General features: G+C 44.8%; 1 protein-coding gene across 3 annotated transcripts; it reads left to right on the plus strand.

The window, feature by feature from the left end:
- The first annotated feature begins 810 nt into the window (after positions 1-810).
- Positions 811-16095, plus strand: ccdc150 (coiled-coil domain containing 150). 3 transcript variants are annotated; one of them, XM_072691377.1, is made up of 24 exons: positions 811-975; positions 1651-1793; positions 1864-2305; positions 2432-2610; positions 5148-5216; positions 5319-5435; positions 6343-6472; positions 6609-6652; positions 6760-6852; positions 6964-7059; positions 9040-9164; positions 9709-9886; positions 10007-10075; positions 10158-10250; positions 10353-10436; positions 10534-10629; positions 11036-11133; positions 11623-11749; positions 11861-12052; positions 12990-13058; positions 13525-13656; positions 13789-13875; positions 13976-14167; positions 14853-16095. In XM_072691377.1, exons 3-24 carry the CDS (start codon positions 1933-1935, stop codon positions 14982-14984), a joined length of 2775 nt encoding a protein of 924 aa, XP_072547478.1. In that variant the 5' UTR covers positions 811-975; positions 1651-1793; positions 1864-1932; the 3' UTR covers positions 14985-16095. The 3 variants fall into 3 exon arrangements, with proteins under 3 accessions (XP_072547478.1, XP_072547479.1, XP_072547480.1); XM_072691378.1 differs by having other exon boundaries at positions 1877-2305; XM_072691379.1 differs by lacking the exon at positions 13789-13875.
- The last annotated feature ends 789 nt before the right edge of the window (positions 16096-16884 follow it).

Genomic DNA, 16884 nt, shown 5'->3' on the forward strand with positions numbered 1-16884 from the left:
CTGCCCTGTCGCCGGACAGCGCCCCCTGCTGGGCGGCTGTGAGGGTTAACCCTGCGTGGTGCCGCTGATGTTAATGAAGCCGTAATAACATTTAAATGGATAGTTTTATTATATTGCGATCATTTTATAATCTCTTATGAATCGTAAAATTAAATTATTTACTGGTTGGGATGTTCAGAAAAAAAAAGCCCGCCCCCTTTGCCCTGTGATTGGCTGAACATCCCCTAACTCGAGCGGCCATTGGCTGAAAGCACTGCAAACGGTATTAGTAATTATTATTATTCGTAATAACGAAATTAAAACGATGCAATGCAATAAAACATATATTTATTTTTTTAATTTAAAAATTAAAAACTGCTGATAACGACTTCAGCCATTTCTAAAGCAAAATATGAAAATCATATCTACAGATAATGTAAACAAAACAAACACGAAAGTGGAATATGTTCCAACTAAATAGGAAAAAATCATTAAACTTAATAAATTGAATAAATTGTCCAAACTTTGTCACTCAAGTTTATTATTATTTTATTGAAAAGTTGAGTACCTAAATTCTTTGGTGAAATGTGCTGACCATTGGCGCTACCTGCACTAGCTAGCTAATTAAATTAATTAAATATATACATTATGCTTATTTACGTTTTTAAAGTCTTTTAAAATAAAAAAAAACGTGTTAAACACTTAAAAATGTTAATAATAATAATAATAATAATAATAATAAATAAATAAATAAATAAACAGTGAAATCACAGCGGCCCTCAGCAGCTGTTTCCATAGAAACAAGCCCAGCAGGAAGTGCTGCTCCACGGGTCCGTTAAGGTTCGCGGCGTTAGCGCAGAGGAACTCGCCGCCAGTGAAGTTTTTAATGTCGGGGTCAAACCGAGGGACATAAACAGCGACAACACAGCGAAACTACAGCCTGCCAGGTGTTCTGGTTCTGCCGGTCCCGGGCGGACTGAACTGTCTGCTGGCTCGGTGAGTTAGCGTTAGCGTTAGCATTAGCGTTAGCCAGCTGTGATTCACAGCAGCGGCGGCGGGGTGAGCTCAGTAGCACGGCCTCATCATTGAGCTCATTTTTAAAATAAATATTTAATTAATTATTTTATTTTTAATTAAATTCTCAGCTTATTATTATTATTTTAAAAACAAGTCTGATGCTTTATTTATTATTATTTTATTAAAAAAAATATTTAAATTTTATTTGATATTTTATGCAGCAGGTAGTTCTAATATTTATTATCATATTTTTTTTGTTCCTGTTTTTATTATTAAATTTTATTTTATTTTGAACTCCTTAGCAACCTGTGTGTGGATGTACCGATCCCTGCCCAGCTGTTTACTTTGCTCACCGACACATTTCTGTCACTTGGTAACACATGGAAATCTCAAAGGGACAGATGTGTTGTTTGCCTCTTTGTTTGATCACGACATATAAATATGAATTTGTTCTTAAAAAGAATTATTTAATATTTAAATGTATGAAATACAGGTGATTTTTATCCAGTGGTTCTTTATAAGGCTTTACCTGGTTGAAACGTCGTCCCTATTAGGGCTGTATTTTGAGCACACTCCATAGAGCTCCATTCATGATGTGATACGTTTGCCTATTTTTATGGTTCATCTGACCGTACCTCCTTTCTTTTCTTCTAGAATCACGATGTGCCAGCCGGCCGGTGTGTCCAGTCAGCAGTCCAGCTCAGCCCCCCTTACTTTCGGAGCTGGACACGGATCCTAAACGTGGGCTGAACCTGATCGGTCACTGATCCTCACTGCTTAAAAGTTCGCCACTGAGTGTAAGTCATTTTATAGCTCATTATATTTCATATAATAAAATATTGTGTGCTGCTGTAAGTGAATGGCTAGACTTCACCTGCAGCGCTGTAGACGCACAGCCACAACCACCTTCACTGTTCGGCCTCCAAGCCTATCAGCATGTCCCGGCCGGTGATCCGCCCCCTGAGCATCGGAGCCACAGCCCCCGAGTCTCTCTCCGTGCTGCATCAGCGCCTCCTGGTGGCCGAGGAGCAGGCGGAGGAGCTGCTGCGGGATATGGGGACGATGGGGGTGTCCAAGGAGCAGCTGCGGGCGGCCGGATGCCCTCAGTCACCAAGTAGGGGGCTCGGCATGCGGCCGCTGAGTCCGGTCAGAGTGCACCAGGTCCTGGGGGCCGGAGGGGAGGGAACGCTGTGGCGGCAGTGTGAGGCGCTGGTGGGACGAGTGTGTCGCCTGGAGAGTCTCTTACACACCCTGAAACTGACCACCTTCCGTCTGGAGACGGAGAGAGAGCTCAACCCGGCGCACTCAGGTAAACACTGCTGTTTCACTCACTCTCCATTTCTCACATTCTCTCTCTCTCTCATGTACAGTTTACTGTTGTTTACTGTGTGTGTGTGTGTGTGTGTGTGTGTGTGTGTGTGTGTGTGTGTGTTAGCACGTCTGCAGGAGCAGTTAGCGGCTCTGCAGGAGCAGTGTGAGGAGGAGCAGCACTCCTCGCGGAGGGAGGTGATGCGTCTGAGGGACCAGCTGGAGCAGGCCTGTCAGGATAGAGAGGAGGCGCGACAGGAGGTCCACACACTCAGACAACAGCTAGACAACTCGCACCTCTCTAAAGTACGTCCTTCTACCACAGCTCTTATATAACGCACCTCATCAAGCAGAGTTATAGTACAGCTAGTAGTGCACCTCCTCTGTAGTACTGAGTACTGGTTCTGTATAGTGCACCTCCTCTGTAGTACTGAGTACTGGTTCTGTATAGTGCACCTCCTCTGTAGTACTGAGTACTGGTTCTGTATAGTGCACCTCCTCTGTAGTACTGAGTACTGGTTCTGTATAGTGCACCTCCTCTGTAGTACTGAGTACTGGTTCTGTATAGTGCACCTCCTCTGTAGTACTGAGTACTGGTTCTGTGTAGTGCACCTCCTCTAGAGTACTGGTTCTGTATAGTGCACCTCCTCTAGAGTACTGGGTCTGTATAGTGCACCCTTTCTAGAGTACTGGTTCTGTATAGTGCACCTCCCCCATAGTACTGATTCTGTATAGTGCACCTCCTCTAGAGTACTGGTTCTGTATAGTTCACCTCTAGAATACTGGTTCTGTATAGTGCACCTCCTCTAGAGTACTGGGTCTGTATAGTGCACCTCCACCATAGCACTGTTTCTGTATAGTGCACCTCCACCATAGCACTGTTTCTGTATAGTGCACCTCCTCTAGAGTACTGTTTCTGTATAGTGCACCTCCACTAGAATACTGGTTCTGTATAGTGCACCTCCTCTAGAATACTGGTTCTGTATAGTGCACCTCCACTAGAATACTGGTTCTGTATAGTGCACCTCCTCTAGAGTACTGGTTCTGTATAGTGCACCTCCTCTAGAGTACTGGTTCTGTATAGTGCACCTCCACTAGAGTACTGGTTCTGTATAGTGCACCTCCACTAGAGTACTGGTTCTGTATAGTGCACCTCCACTAGAGTACTGGTTCTGTATAGTGCACCTCCACTAGAGTACTGGTTCTGTATAGTGCACCTCATCTAGAGTACTGGTTCTGTATAGTGCACCTCCACTAGAATGCTGGTTCTGTATAGTGCACCTAATCTAGAGTACTGGTTCAGTATAGTGCACCTCCACTAGAGTACTGGTTCTGTATAGTGCACCTAATCTAGAGTACTGGTTCTGTATAGTGCACCTCCTCTGTAGTACTGAGTACTGGTTCTGTATAGTGCACCTCCTCTAGAGTACTGGTTCTGTATAGTTCACCTCATCTAGAGTACTGTTTCTGTATAGTGCACCTCCACTAGAGTACTGGTTCTGTATAGTTCACCTCCTCTAGAGTACTGTTTCTGTATAGTGCACCTCCACTAGAATACTGTTTCTGTATAGTGCACCTCATCTAGAGTACTGGGTCTGTATAGTGCACCTCCTCTAGAGTACTGGGTCTGTATAGTGCACCTCCACCATAGTACTGGTTCTGTATAGTGCACCTCCACTAGAATACTGGTTCTGTATAGTTCACCTCCTCTAGAGTACTGTTTCTGTATAGTGCACCTCCACTAGAATACTGTTTCTGTATAGTGCACCTTATCTAGAGTACTGGGTCTGTATAGTGCACCTCCTCTAGAGTACTGGGTCTGTATAGTGCACCTCCACCATAGTACTGGTTCTGTATAGTGCACCTCCACTAGAATACTGTTTCTGTATAGTGCACCTCATCTAGAGTACTTGTTCTGTATAGTGCACCTCCTCTAGAGTACTGGTTCTGTATAGTGCACCTCCTCTAGAGTACTGGTTCTGTATAGTGCACCTCCTCTAGAGTACTGGTTCTGTATAGTTCACCTCCTCTAGAGTACTGGTTCTGTATAGTGCACCTCCTCTAGAGTACTGGTTCTGTATAGTGCACCTCCTCTAGAGTACTGGGTCTGTATAGTGCACCTCTTCTAGAGTACTGGTTCTGTATAGTTCACCTCCTCTAGAGTACTGGTTCTGTATAGTGCACCTCCACCATAGTACTGGTTCTGTGTAGTGCACCTCCACTAGAATACTGTTTTTGTATAGTGCACCTCATCTAGAGTACTGGTTCTGTATAGTGCACCTCCTCTAGAATACTGGTTCTGTATAGTGCACCTCCTCTAGAATACTGGTTCTGTATAGTGCACCTCCACTAGAATACTGGTTCTGTATAGTGCACCTCATCTAGAGTACTGGTTCAGTATAGTGCACCTCCACTAGAGTACTGGTTCTGTATAGTGCACCTCCTCTAGAATACTGGTTCTGTATAGTGCACCTCCACTAGAGTACTGGTTCTGTATAGTGCACCTCCACTAGAGTACTGGTTCTGTATAGTGCACCTCCTCTAGAGTACTGGTTCTGTATAGTGCACCTCCTCTAGAGTACTGGTTCTGTATAGTGCACCTCATCTAGAGTACTGGTTCAGTATAGTGCACCTCCACTAGAGTACTGGTTCTGTATAGTGCACCTCCTCTAGAGTACTGGGTCTGTATAGTGCACCTCCTCTAGAGTACTGATTGTGTATAGTGCACCCTTTCTAGAGTACTGGTTCTGGTGTCATTCGTTCAGAACAGTAATGTGGACTCTGTAACGCTGTGCTTTATCTGTGCTTTATTTGTCTTTATCGCTGTGTTCGCTCTGACCCAGGTGGACGTTGCATTAGCAGCAGATGAGCTGAAGGTGGTGAAAGTTCAGATGAGCCAGAAGCTGCAGCAGGTGAAATGTTGCCACGGTTACAAAAAGCCACAGTCGGTAGTCCTGCCTTTAGCCACTATGTACAAATGACCCTGTGGCACCTGACCTGTGACCTCTCCACAGATGAAAGAGGAGCTGGAAGAGCAGACAGCAGCCCGCCTGGAGGCCGAGCAGTCCCACAGTACGCTGCTGCAGAGGGTGGAGGAGATGGAGGGAGTGGTGGAGAGGGAGAGCGAACAGGTCAGTGGAGGAAAAGATGAGAATGAGAAGTTTCAGCTGCTTTTTTGTATGTTTCTGCTCCTCTGATGGAACAACTAACTTCTCTTTTCTATGGTTTGTTTATTATATATTTATTATATTTATTTGTTTCCATATTTGTCAGCAAAGATGAAAAGCTGGTCTCTCACTTCAAAGTAAAATGAACCCCAAAATCTTTGCATTAGAAAACCTGTTCTGTATAGTGCACCTCCACTAGAGTACTGGTTCTGTATAGTGCACCTCCTCTAGAGTACTGGTTCTGTATAGTGCACCTCCTCTAGAGTACTGGTTCTGTATAGTGCACCTCCTCTAGAGTACTGGTTCTGTATAGTGCACCTACACTAAATTACTGGTTCTGTATAGTGCACCTCCTCTAGAGTACTGGTTCTGTATAGTGCACCTCCTCTAGAGTACTGGTTCTGTGTAGTGCACCTCCTCTAGAGTACTGGTTCTGTGTAGTGCACCTCCTCTAGAGTACTGGTTCTGTATAGTTCACCTCTAGAGTACTGTTTCTGTATAGTGCACCTCCTCTAGAATACTGGTTCTGTGTAGTGCACCTCCTCTAGAGTACTGGTTCTGTGTAGTGCACCTCCTCTAGAGTACTGGTTCTGTGTAGTGCACCTCCTCTAGAGTACTGGTTCTGTATAGTGCACCTCCTCTAGAATACTGGTTCTGTGTAGTGCACCTCCTCTAGAGTACTGGTTCTGTATAGTGCACCTCCTCTAGAGTACTGGTTCTGTGTAGTGCACCTCCACTAGACTACTGGTTCTGTATAGTGCACCTCCACTAGAGTACTGGTTCTGTGTCGTGCACCTCCTCTAGAGTACTGTTTTCTAGAGTACTTCTTCTGGAATTTTTAGCTAATACTCAGCTCTTCACTCGTCTTTAGGTGAAGCTTCTCCAAGCAGACTGCCACGCCCTTCGTGTTGATGGACAGGAGACGAGGGCGGAGCTACAGGAGAAAGAGGAGCTCACAGAGCGCTTACAGAAAGAGTGCGAACAGCTTAGGGACCAATCAGGTGAGCAGCACAGGATCATGGGAGACATAGTATTTACTCTGAGGTGTCTGTAGAGTGTGTACACAGACTGAGATCTTGAGTGTGTGTGTGTGTGTGTGTGTGTGTGTGTGTGTGTGTGTGTGTGTTTCTCTGTTAGAGGGGAAGGACACTCTCGCATCAGAGCTGACCAGTGAGTTAAAGGTAAGCATGAGGAAATTTACAGCTGAAGGCTGCATATGTAAGTCTGTAGAATTCTAAAAGTGTGTGTGTGTGTGTGTGTGTGTGTGTGTGTGTGTGTGTGTGTATAGAGTGTGAGAGTAGCTCTGCAGAAGCAGCAGCATGAGAACTGCAGGCTGGTAAGAGATGGAGGAGAACTGAGAGCTGCAGCTAATAAAGTTCAGGTACACACACACACACACACACACACACACACACACACACACACAGGTTGCAACACATACCCTATACATACACACATCCATAGACCCCCCCCCTCTCTCTCTCTCTCTCAGGCCTTAAATGATCAGTTGGAGGCTCAGTGTTCTGACCTGAGTTCAGCACTTCGCTCCCTCACTGCAGAGAACGCCCGCCTGCAGACCACCCTGACGGTAACACCAGATACAGATATACTATGTTTGTGGACCCCCCTTCTAATGAATGCATTCAGCTACTTTAAGTTGCTCCCATTGCTGACACAGATGTGCAACTGCACACACACAGCTTGTCTAGACCCCGTAGAGAGGAAGTACTGTCAATAGAATAAGACTCTCTGGAGCGATTCATCATGACCCTATTGGCACCATGCTGCCTAATGCCAGGCCAGGTGTGGTCTAGAGGGGTATAAAGCCCACCAGCATTGAGCTGTGGAGCAGTGGAAGAGCTGTGTTCTCTGGAATGATGGATGGTGGAGCTCCATCCAGTACGTTTGTGATGAGTCCTCAAAAATCTGTTAAAAAGCCTTTCAAAGCCTGTCTGTGCTTATTTGTCTGTCTGTCTGTTTGTTTGTCTGTTTGTTTGTTTGTCTGCCCTTCTGTATGTTTGTTCGTCTGCCCTTCTGTTTGATGGTTTGTCTGCCCTTCTGTTTGTTTGTCTGCCCTTCTGTTTGTTTGTCTGCCCTTCTGTTTGTTTGTCTGCCCGTCTGTTTGTTTGTCTGTTTGTTTGTCTGCCCCTCTGTTTGTTTGTCTGCCCTTCTGTTTGTTTGTCTGCACTTCTGTCTGCCCTTCTGTTTGTTTGTCTGAATGTTTATTCGTCTGTCCGTCTGTCTGTATGTTTGTTTGTCTGTACATCCGTTTGTTTGTCTGCCCTTCTGTTTGTTTGTTTGTCTGCCCTTCTGTTTGTTTGTTTGTTTGTCTGCCCTTCTGTTTGTTTGTCTGCCCTTCTGTTTGTTTGTCTGCCCTTCTGTTTGTTTGTCTGCACTTCTGTCTGCCCTTCTGTTTGTTTGTCTGCCCGTCTGTTTGTTTGTCTGTTTGTTTGTCTGCCCCTCTGTTTGTTTGTCTGCCCTTCTGTTTGTTTGTCTGCCCTTCTGTTTGTTTGTCTGTTTGTTTGTCTGCCCGTCTGTTTGTTTGTCTGTTTGTTTGTCTGCCCTTCTGTTTGTTTGTCTGCCCTTCTGTTTGTTTGTCTGCCCGTCTGTTTGTTTGTCTGTTTGTTTGTCTGCCCCTCTGTTTGTTTGTCTGCCCTTCTGTTTGTTTGTCTGCCCTTCTGTTTGTTTGTCTGTTTGTTTGTCTGCCCTTCTGTTTGTTTGTCTGCCCTTCTGTTTGTTTGTCTGTTTGTCTGCCCTTCTGTTTGTTTGTCTGTTTGTCTGCCCTTCTGTTTGTTTGTCTGTTTGTTTGTCTGCCCCTCTGTTTGTTTGTCTGCCCCTCTGTTTGTTTGTCTGCCCCTCTGTTTGTTTGTCTGTTTGTTTGTCTGAATGTTTATTCATCCGTCCGTCTGTTTGTTTGTCTGCCCTTCTGTTTTTGTCTGTTTGTTTGTCTGAATGTTTATTCATCCGTCCGTCTGTTTGTTTGTCTGCCCCTCTGTTTGTTTGTCTGTTTGTTTGTCTGAATGTTTATTCATCCGTCCGTCTGTTTGTTTGTCTGCCCTTCTGTTTTTGTCTGTTTGTTTGTCTGTCCGTCTGTTTTTGTCTGTATGTTTATTCGTCTGTCTGTCTGTATGTTTGTTTGCTTGTCTGCCTGTTAGTTCATTCATCTGTGCGATACATCCGTTCATTTGTCTTTCTGTTTGACTCTTTGTATATCTGTTTGTTTGTCTGTTTGTTCATTTGTCTTACCTGGTTCTTTAATGCAAGTATAGGGTAAAGGCCCCTGATCAACTAAATTAACCCTGCAGTGGGGCTCCGAGTGGTCCAGCAGACTGAGGCACTGCCACTATGCCACATGACTATGATTCTGCCTGCCATCAGCAGCTGAAGCCAGAGAGAGCACAGTTGGCCTTGCTCTGTCAGGGTGGATAGATGGATGGCTCTCTCTCGTCCCACATCAGTGGTGCTTCCCCTGATAGTGCTGGTTTCAGACTTCACGCTTGAAAGCAAGCCGTTATTAATGTGTGTGTGTGTGTGTGTGTGTGTGTGTGTGTGTGTGTGTGGTTTGCAGATGGAGCAGGAGCGTGTCACCGAGCATCTGAAGCAGCAGGACCTCCTGTTAGATGCTGCTAAGAGAAACATCCAGGCGGAACTGCAGGGGGCGTTAGCAGACAGGCTACTGCTGCAGAAAGAACTGTGAGTCCACTGAACATGGATGAGTACCTCGTATCTCCAAAAAAGTGTTGTAGTGTGTGTTGTGCTGGTACAAGTAAATCAGACACAGCAGTGCTGCTTGAGTGAGAACAGTCCACCGGCCAGAAATATCCAGTCAGCAGCGTCCTGTGGGCACTGATGAAGGACTAGAGGATGACCATCTCACACTGTGCAGCAGCAGATACAGAGCTTCTGTCTCTGACCTTACATTCATCTACAAGGTGGAGCAGTTAACCAGGTAGGAGTGTCTAATAGAGTGGACAGTGAGTGCACAGACAGACATCGTGTTTAAACACTCCAGCAGCACTGCTCCACCAGCGCTACATACACTACTAACACACACTCAATGTCACTGATCCAACACCCGAATACTATAGTCTGCTCTGTAGTGGTCAGTCCTGTGGGGTACACAGTGCTCCTATATGGTCAGTGGAGCTGATAGAATGGACAGTGGGTGTAAAAGCATGGAGGTAGGCTGAGGAGCGTGTCCCTCCTCACCCCTCTTTCTTTCTTTACCCCCTAACAGTGACTCCCTGAGGGCAGATCACGCCAAACTGCAGCAGAGCTCTGCTGCCGCCCTGGACACAGCTGCCGCTCACCAAGACCTGCTGGACAGAACCATCGAGCGGCTGAGGGGGGAGGTCAGCAGCGCAGCTGGAGTGAGAGAGAGCCTGCAGAAAGAGAGGGACGAGGCGAAGAGTGAGGTGAGCACACCCCCTCTGTTTAGTGTGGGAGGGTGCGGTTTGGGAGAGGCAGCCTTCGTGTTCGAGGCACTATGACTGTGTACCTCTCTCTCTCTCTCTCTCTCTCTCTCTTTCTCTCAGATGACCACATCGGTCAGTAAACTGGAGAAAGAGCGGACCTTTCTGGAGTCACAGCTCTCGGAGCTGCAGGTAGAGCACTTGCGTTGGGCTGTAAAGCTGTGAGTTGTGTAATTAGATGGATGCTGTCAATCATGCTGTGTGTGATTGACAGGTGGAGCTGTGTGAGATGAGCTCCGCCCTGCAGAAGAGAGAGGAGGAGAACCGGGGGCTGAGGGGGCGGCTGGCAGCACTGCAGCACCAGCAGGTACAGAGGTCAGCAGGTCAAAAGGCTCAATGTGTGCCTTACTGGAGAGCCTGGTGTTAATCTCTCTCTCTCTCTCTCTCTCTCTCTGTCTCTCTCTCTCAGTATTCCCAGCCGCAGGTAGAGCAGATGTTGCGGGAGTTAATGGACAGCAAGAACAAGCTGACCTATGAGAAGGGCAAGCTGCAGGTGACAGGACACACACACACAATTATGGACTATATATGTATATATATATATATATGTGTGTATGTGTGTGTATCCATAATTGTGTGTGTGTGGTTAGATTCAAGTGCAGCAACTGGGGGAGGAGCTAAAGATTCTGGGGGCGGAGCACATAAAACATCAGACAAGCCCCACTCTGGAGAACAAATACACACAGGTACACACACACACACACCTACAGCTCTACAACTTTGTCTTCTTGTATAACTTGGAGGTTGGAACATTGCAGTGAGGAAGATTTGATTGCATACAATCCCCTGAGAGCACCTTCATCAGCAAAGTATTGGATGGAGCAGCATCATCACTCCATCAGAGAACCCCACAGCCGAATGCTGGGGGGCTTTATACCCCATAGGCACAGTGACCTTAGGTGACCTTATGTGCTCCAGAGTGCCCCGTTCTATTGGTCAGTGCTTTTTCTATGGAGATTATATGGGCTTGTTGTGTCTACCTGAACACATGTCTCAGCAATGGGTGCAGCTGAACTCATGAAATAAGAAGGGGTGTCCACATAGTTTAGGACATGTAGTGTGTGTTTGACACCCTTGTGTGCCGTGTTGTAGATGGCGGTTCTGCAGGAGGCGCCGGACACAGGAAGCAGGAAACTGCCGCTGAGTTTAGAGACGTCCTTACTGTCCACACAAGAGAAACTACACAAGAGGTGTGTGTGTGTGTGTGTGTGTGTGTGTGTGTGTGTGTGTGTGTGTGTATTTTTCCAACATAACCAATTGCGCCCTACGATAATGAGAGTGTGTTTGATAAGCTGTGAAGTTTACCTATATTTATTAATACTAACTATTTGATGTAAGACCATATTAGTACAATTGTAATATTAATGTATATTTTGTATTTAAAAATGTATGTTTAATATACGTAATTTAAATATTTATTAGTAATCTCAATAGAATGGTTCAATAATGTCAACAAGTATTCCTATTATAATTATTACTTAATTTTCTTTTTAGTATTTTTACTTTTTATTTATTTTTATTTAACCATATAATTCCCTTTCTTACAATTATTTTGTGTCTTTTTTATTTTTATTTATTTATATTTATTATTTTTGCAGTTCTAAGGGTCAACATGGCCTTTAGTCTACCTTTGATGGTGATGATAAAAATGACCTGTGTGTGTATACTTGTGTCATCAGAGAGGCGGAGCTACTCGAGGCGAGGGCAGAGATTGGGCGATTGGCGGAGGAGATCCACACCCTGAAGCTGCAGCTGAGGAGGCAAAAGCACAGTAGGACAAAGTCAGCGCAGCGGGACGTGACTGAGGTACCTCCTGATTGGTCAGCACCTCTGATCTCCACCTTCAGGTTCATGCATTTTCACCCCTCATTCATGATTTACTCACACCCATCTCCACTGTTCTCTCCTCCCTGCCAGCTCCAGAAAGCACTTGAAGAGACGTCAGCCAGGTCAGGCGACCTCTCGAGAGCTAATCGGGAACTGCGGGAGAAGGTGTCCGAGCTGGAGAAGCTCGCGTCCTATCAGAAGTCTCGAATAAAAGCTCAGAAGGCCCAACTGAAGCAGCACCTGGACAGCAGAGCAGCACTGAGCGGCACTCGCACACCGAAGGTGGGTCTTGTTAAAGGGTCTCGTCTGTAACATACAGTAGATAGATGGTATATACCACAGCAGTCATAATCCTAATCCTAATCTTGAGAAACTGATGCCCAAAAGGCAGGGGAAGGCTATGAGAAGGTCTGGAAGACCAAGAAAACTTTCAGAGAGAACTGCTCATGTGCTGGTAAGACAGGCAAATCAACCCCCCTTCCATAGGAACCAAGAACCAGTGGCATTGGCAATGTTGGATCGGATGGAGAGAAGAATAGATTCCACAGAATACCAGCAAGTTCTGAATGTATAGCCGTTTCTTAAAGGGCTGAAGCTCAATGTATACATGTGTGTGTGTATATATAATCTCCTCCTTCAGGCTCCTGCGGGGTGTGTGACTGGACTCAGACTGTGAGAATAGTACAGTGCAGTGAGTGTCTTGTTGAACGTGTGGAAAATGGGTCGCAAAGCAGATGTTAATGATTGTCAGAAAGGAGTGATTGCATTTGGGCGTGGCCAAAGACCTCAGTGTGAAGGAAGTAGCTGAATCTGCAGGTGTATGGAAGCGTAAGACATTATAATTAAAGACATTAAAGACATTTTTCTACTTTCTGCTTCTAGAAGTTTCCTGTAGGGTGGGATTTCTGCCACTGCTGGTAGACCCGTATGACCGTATGCTTCCATAGGGCTTCAGATTCAGCTACTTCCTTCACACTATGGCCTTTGGCCACGCCCAAATGCAGTCTCGGCACGCATCCAGCGAGACTCACTGCACTGTACTGCACTATTCTCAATGTCTGAGTCCTGTCTTACATCCTCATGCAGCGCCATCTGCAGGAGCCTGAAGTTACTACCACCTTAAACATACAAGGTGACCAATGTTTTGCCTGGGGAGCTTATATATAAATAGCAAATTGATGACGATGCCAAGGAAACTGATGTGTTTGTGTTGCTGCAGGACTTGGAAGCAGAAATGAAAAGCCTTGAGCGATCGAAGACTGAATATGAGAAGAAGTGCTACGAACAGGTACCACATTACAGCTATCACAAACACGCTATGATTAAAATCATTAATCATGATTAATGGGTGGAGGTTCTCAAGGGTAATCAGAGCTCCACTGTGCTGCTGCATTTGGTCGTTTGCTGCTGGTTGGTTTATCCACAGGCAGGGGCGCTGCCAGGGATGTTGGACCCCACTGAGCCTCACTGCCCCACTGGAAAATGTAACACAGTGCATTTAGACCACTGAAAGCTGTGTTTCTACTTATAAATTTTATTTGGATTAAAACGAACCCTGCTGTGATTGCTCTGTTAGTGTGTTAGTAGTTCGTTAGTAGTTCGTTAGTAGTTCGTTAGTAGTTCGTTAGTCCGGTAGTAAGTGTGAATGCTACAAAGTTTAACTGGTGCTGGAAAGTGATGATGATTAAGTCGATTGGCTTCATGCTGCTAACTGTATGTTTGTGTGTGTGTGTGTGTGTGTGTGTGTGTGTTAGGCCCAGGCGTTGCTGCAGCTTCGTGGCGAGATGGCAGAACTGCAAGCCGAGCTTCAGACTCTGTCCTCCATCCAGCAGGGGGAGCAACAGGCAGAGAGGAGTCTCATCCACACACTGCAGGAGAAATGCCAGGTTTATTCATGAAACTCCAAAGCTTTGAACCACTTTACACGACTAGTGTGAACACAGCTCTGTAGACCCTCTCAGACTTAGTGTTAAAGTGTGTGTGTGTGTGTGTGTGTGTGTGTGTGTGTGTGTGTGTAGTCATTGGAGAAGTGTGTGGCGAAGTTAAGAGAAGAGAGAGATGGAACAGAGTTAAAAATGAAGGAGGTCAGTCAAGAGTCTCTGCAGGTACATCTACCATCACACCACTAGGGGGCGCTCAGACCGCGGCTTATTAAATGAATACGTTTTCCTTAATAAACCCATAAAGCCGCTCTTCTGTCCGCAGATTTCCGAGAACCTGCAGGAGGCGCACTGCTGGTTCCGGTCCAAGTTCGACAGCTTATACAGCGAAACCGAGCTGAACCCTGCAGAACCCGAGGAGCATCCCGAATCCAGAGGGAATGCTAACGACGGCGTTCCAGCCTCTCCTGCGGCGGACACGGACAGGATGTCGTCCAACAGGAGCGGTAACGGCTCTGTGAGTTACAGCTGCACACCAGAGCTGCTACAGTTTGCTTCTGTAGTTTTAGCAATGGAGCTACAAGGCTAACGTAGCTACACCCCTCCTGATTGTTGTTCAGGTATCTTCAGCCACAAGTCAAATTTAGACATTTCTACCCTGCTAGAGCTGCCCCAGACAACCATAAGTGCTGTAATTGTGAATGAGCTCAGCTGCAAAGCAGTAGGCCATGCAAGTGCTGAGGCTCCAAACTACCAAACTACTTCTCTGGAGTGATCACCCTGATCACACTTTGCTGGCGTGATGGACGCAGGAGAACGCCCCCTACTGGACTTACAGATTGAGACTGCGAGCCAGGCCTTCTTGTCCAACATCTTGGCGAACGCCATCTTAGAAGAATGTGGGCCGTTGGTGCAGTAAATAGGGGGCAGCTCAATATTAATACATATGGCTTTGGAATGGAACGTCCAACGACCTCATATAGGTGTGATAGGCAGGTGTCCACATACTTTTGGCTGTAAAGCGTGTATATATAATATCATTTACCTTACCATTTTTCATTGTACGAGCTTCGGACATACAAGCAGATATTTGTCTATGAGCGTTTTGCTTCAGTAGTTTTGGCGCTACAAGCTTAGAGCTGCTAAGCTAATGTGGCTAACAAGTAACAAGTGTGTGTGTGTGTGTGTGTGTGTGTGTTCAGGTTTTGGTGTGTGTCGCAGAGCCAGAGCTGGAGCGCTGGGCATCCACCCTGCAGCGCTGGGAGACAAAGAGAGAGCTGGCTCGCATCGCAAGTGGATACAAACGTACCGGACGAGCACACTCAATAACGTAACACACACTCATATACATTTTACACACACACACACACACACACACACTGATAGATCGAAGACTGACCCCCCACAGGAGAGATACAACTCTATTGCACTCATTATAAATATATTATACAATTATTTGCTGTAGGGAAGAGATTAGAATGTGGTACAGTATATGGACAAAAGTATCTGGACACCCTTCCTATTTAATTTAATTTATTCATTTTTTTGGTTTGGTTTTCTGCCACACCCACCACTAACAGGTGTAAAAGGTCAAGTCAGGTTTAGACATTTCAACTCTGCTAGAGCTGCCCCAGACAACCATAAGTGCTGTTTAGGCATTTAGATTTAGTCTAAATGCCTCACCAAGCTGGTCCGGTAAGTGCTGAAGCTCCAAACTTTCCACTGCTTCACTGTCATGATGGACGTATCTGGTTTGGGTGGCCTCAGGAAAATGCCCCCTACCGGACTACAGATTGCGAATGCGAGTCAGGCCTTCTCGTCCAACATCGGTGCCTGACCTCATCCTCATTCCAACACCTGGGAAGCCTTCTTAGACAAATAGGGGGGGTTCGAATTGTAAATACAGGGCAGCTCAATGTTGATACACAAGGCATCGGAATGATTCGCCCAACAAGCTCATTTAGGTTTGATAGGCAGGTGTCCACATACTTTTGACATTTTGAGTGTAGTTTTCCATACTAGATATTTTCCTATGAGAGTTTTTGGTCTGGTTGTGTGTACTGGTTTTTATGATGTCACAAATACTTATTTACATATACCAGTTTAGCTCCGCCCATTAACTCTACAGTGATGCCGCAGTGCATTTACCTCTGAAGTCAGATGTCGGAGCTGGGAATGACGTCACACCTGACGGCGTTGGCGGCTTTCCGGTTAAACATTCCGATAATGTCAGAACACTTCCAAAAACAATTCGCTAAAGACTTCGGAAAATCTGACATCCCAGTTCCAGTAGTCCAATCAGAACCCTAGAGCTTATTTACGTATATCCGCCTTAAAGGGGCAGTAACCGAATCAGGTGCTGGTTATGCTGCAAGATGCAGGATTGTGTACCCTTGCCTTTAGTTGCCTTGAAGTGAAGGGCGTATTTGAAGCACTTTAGCCTGGTCTTGCCGGTGTTGTTATTTATTGGTGTGGGGTTTTTTTTGCTGTTTTTTGTTTTGTTTTTTTTGGGGGGGGGGGGTATAGCGTCTATAGGGTTAAAGGTTGGGTAAATAACTCTACACTAAATGTTTGTGTGCTGCTGAAAACAGAATTTAAATAAAATAAAATTATAAATGATAAAAAATCTAGTTCTCTGTTTCTTTGAGAGTGACTTGAAGAATGAAAGGAAATTATATATAAATAATATACTTAGGTGTACATTCATACATCACTGTAGATACTGTTTCTAGAGTAAATATATATACCCTATAATGTCATTTGGAGCGTTTGTATATTTGTATAGACAATTATATAACACAAATTAAGTATATATCACTTGTTATTCATTTACATTACAGATATATATATGTGTGTGTGTGTTAAAAAAGAAATACTATATACACATCAAAATAATTATACATATTTTATTGTTGAAAAATGATGGATACTATACACACATCAAAATACTTTTTATATATATAATATTTCTATACTTTTATATATGCGTTTGTGTGTGTTCATGTACAGTAAATATATATATATATATATATATATATATATATATATATACATAAATACCATAAAATGTCATTTGAAGCGTTTATTGTATATTTGTATAGACATAATTGTAAAACGTACAAATTAAGTATATATCACTATTGTTATTCATTTACATTACAAATATATATATATATGTGTTAAAAAAGAAGAAATACTATATACACATCAAAATAATTCTATATATATTTGTGT

This window comes from Salminus brasiliensis, chromosome 11, assembly GCF_030463535.1.
Source record: "Salminus brasiliensis chromosome 11, fSalBra1.hap2, whole genome shotgun sequence".
NCBI lineage: Eukaryota > Metazoa > Chordata > Actinopteri > Characiformes > Bryconidae > Salminus > Salminus brasiliensis.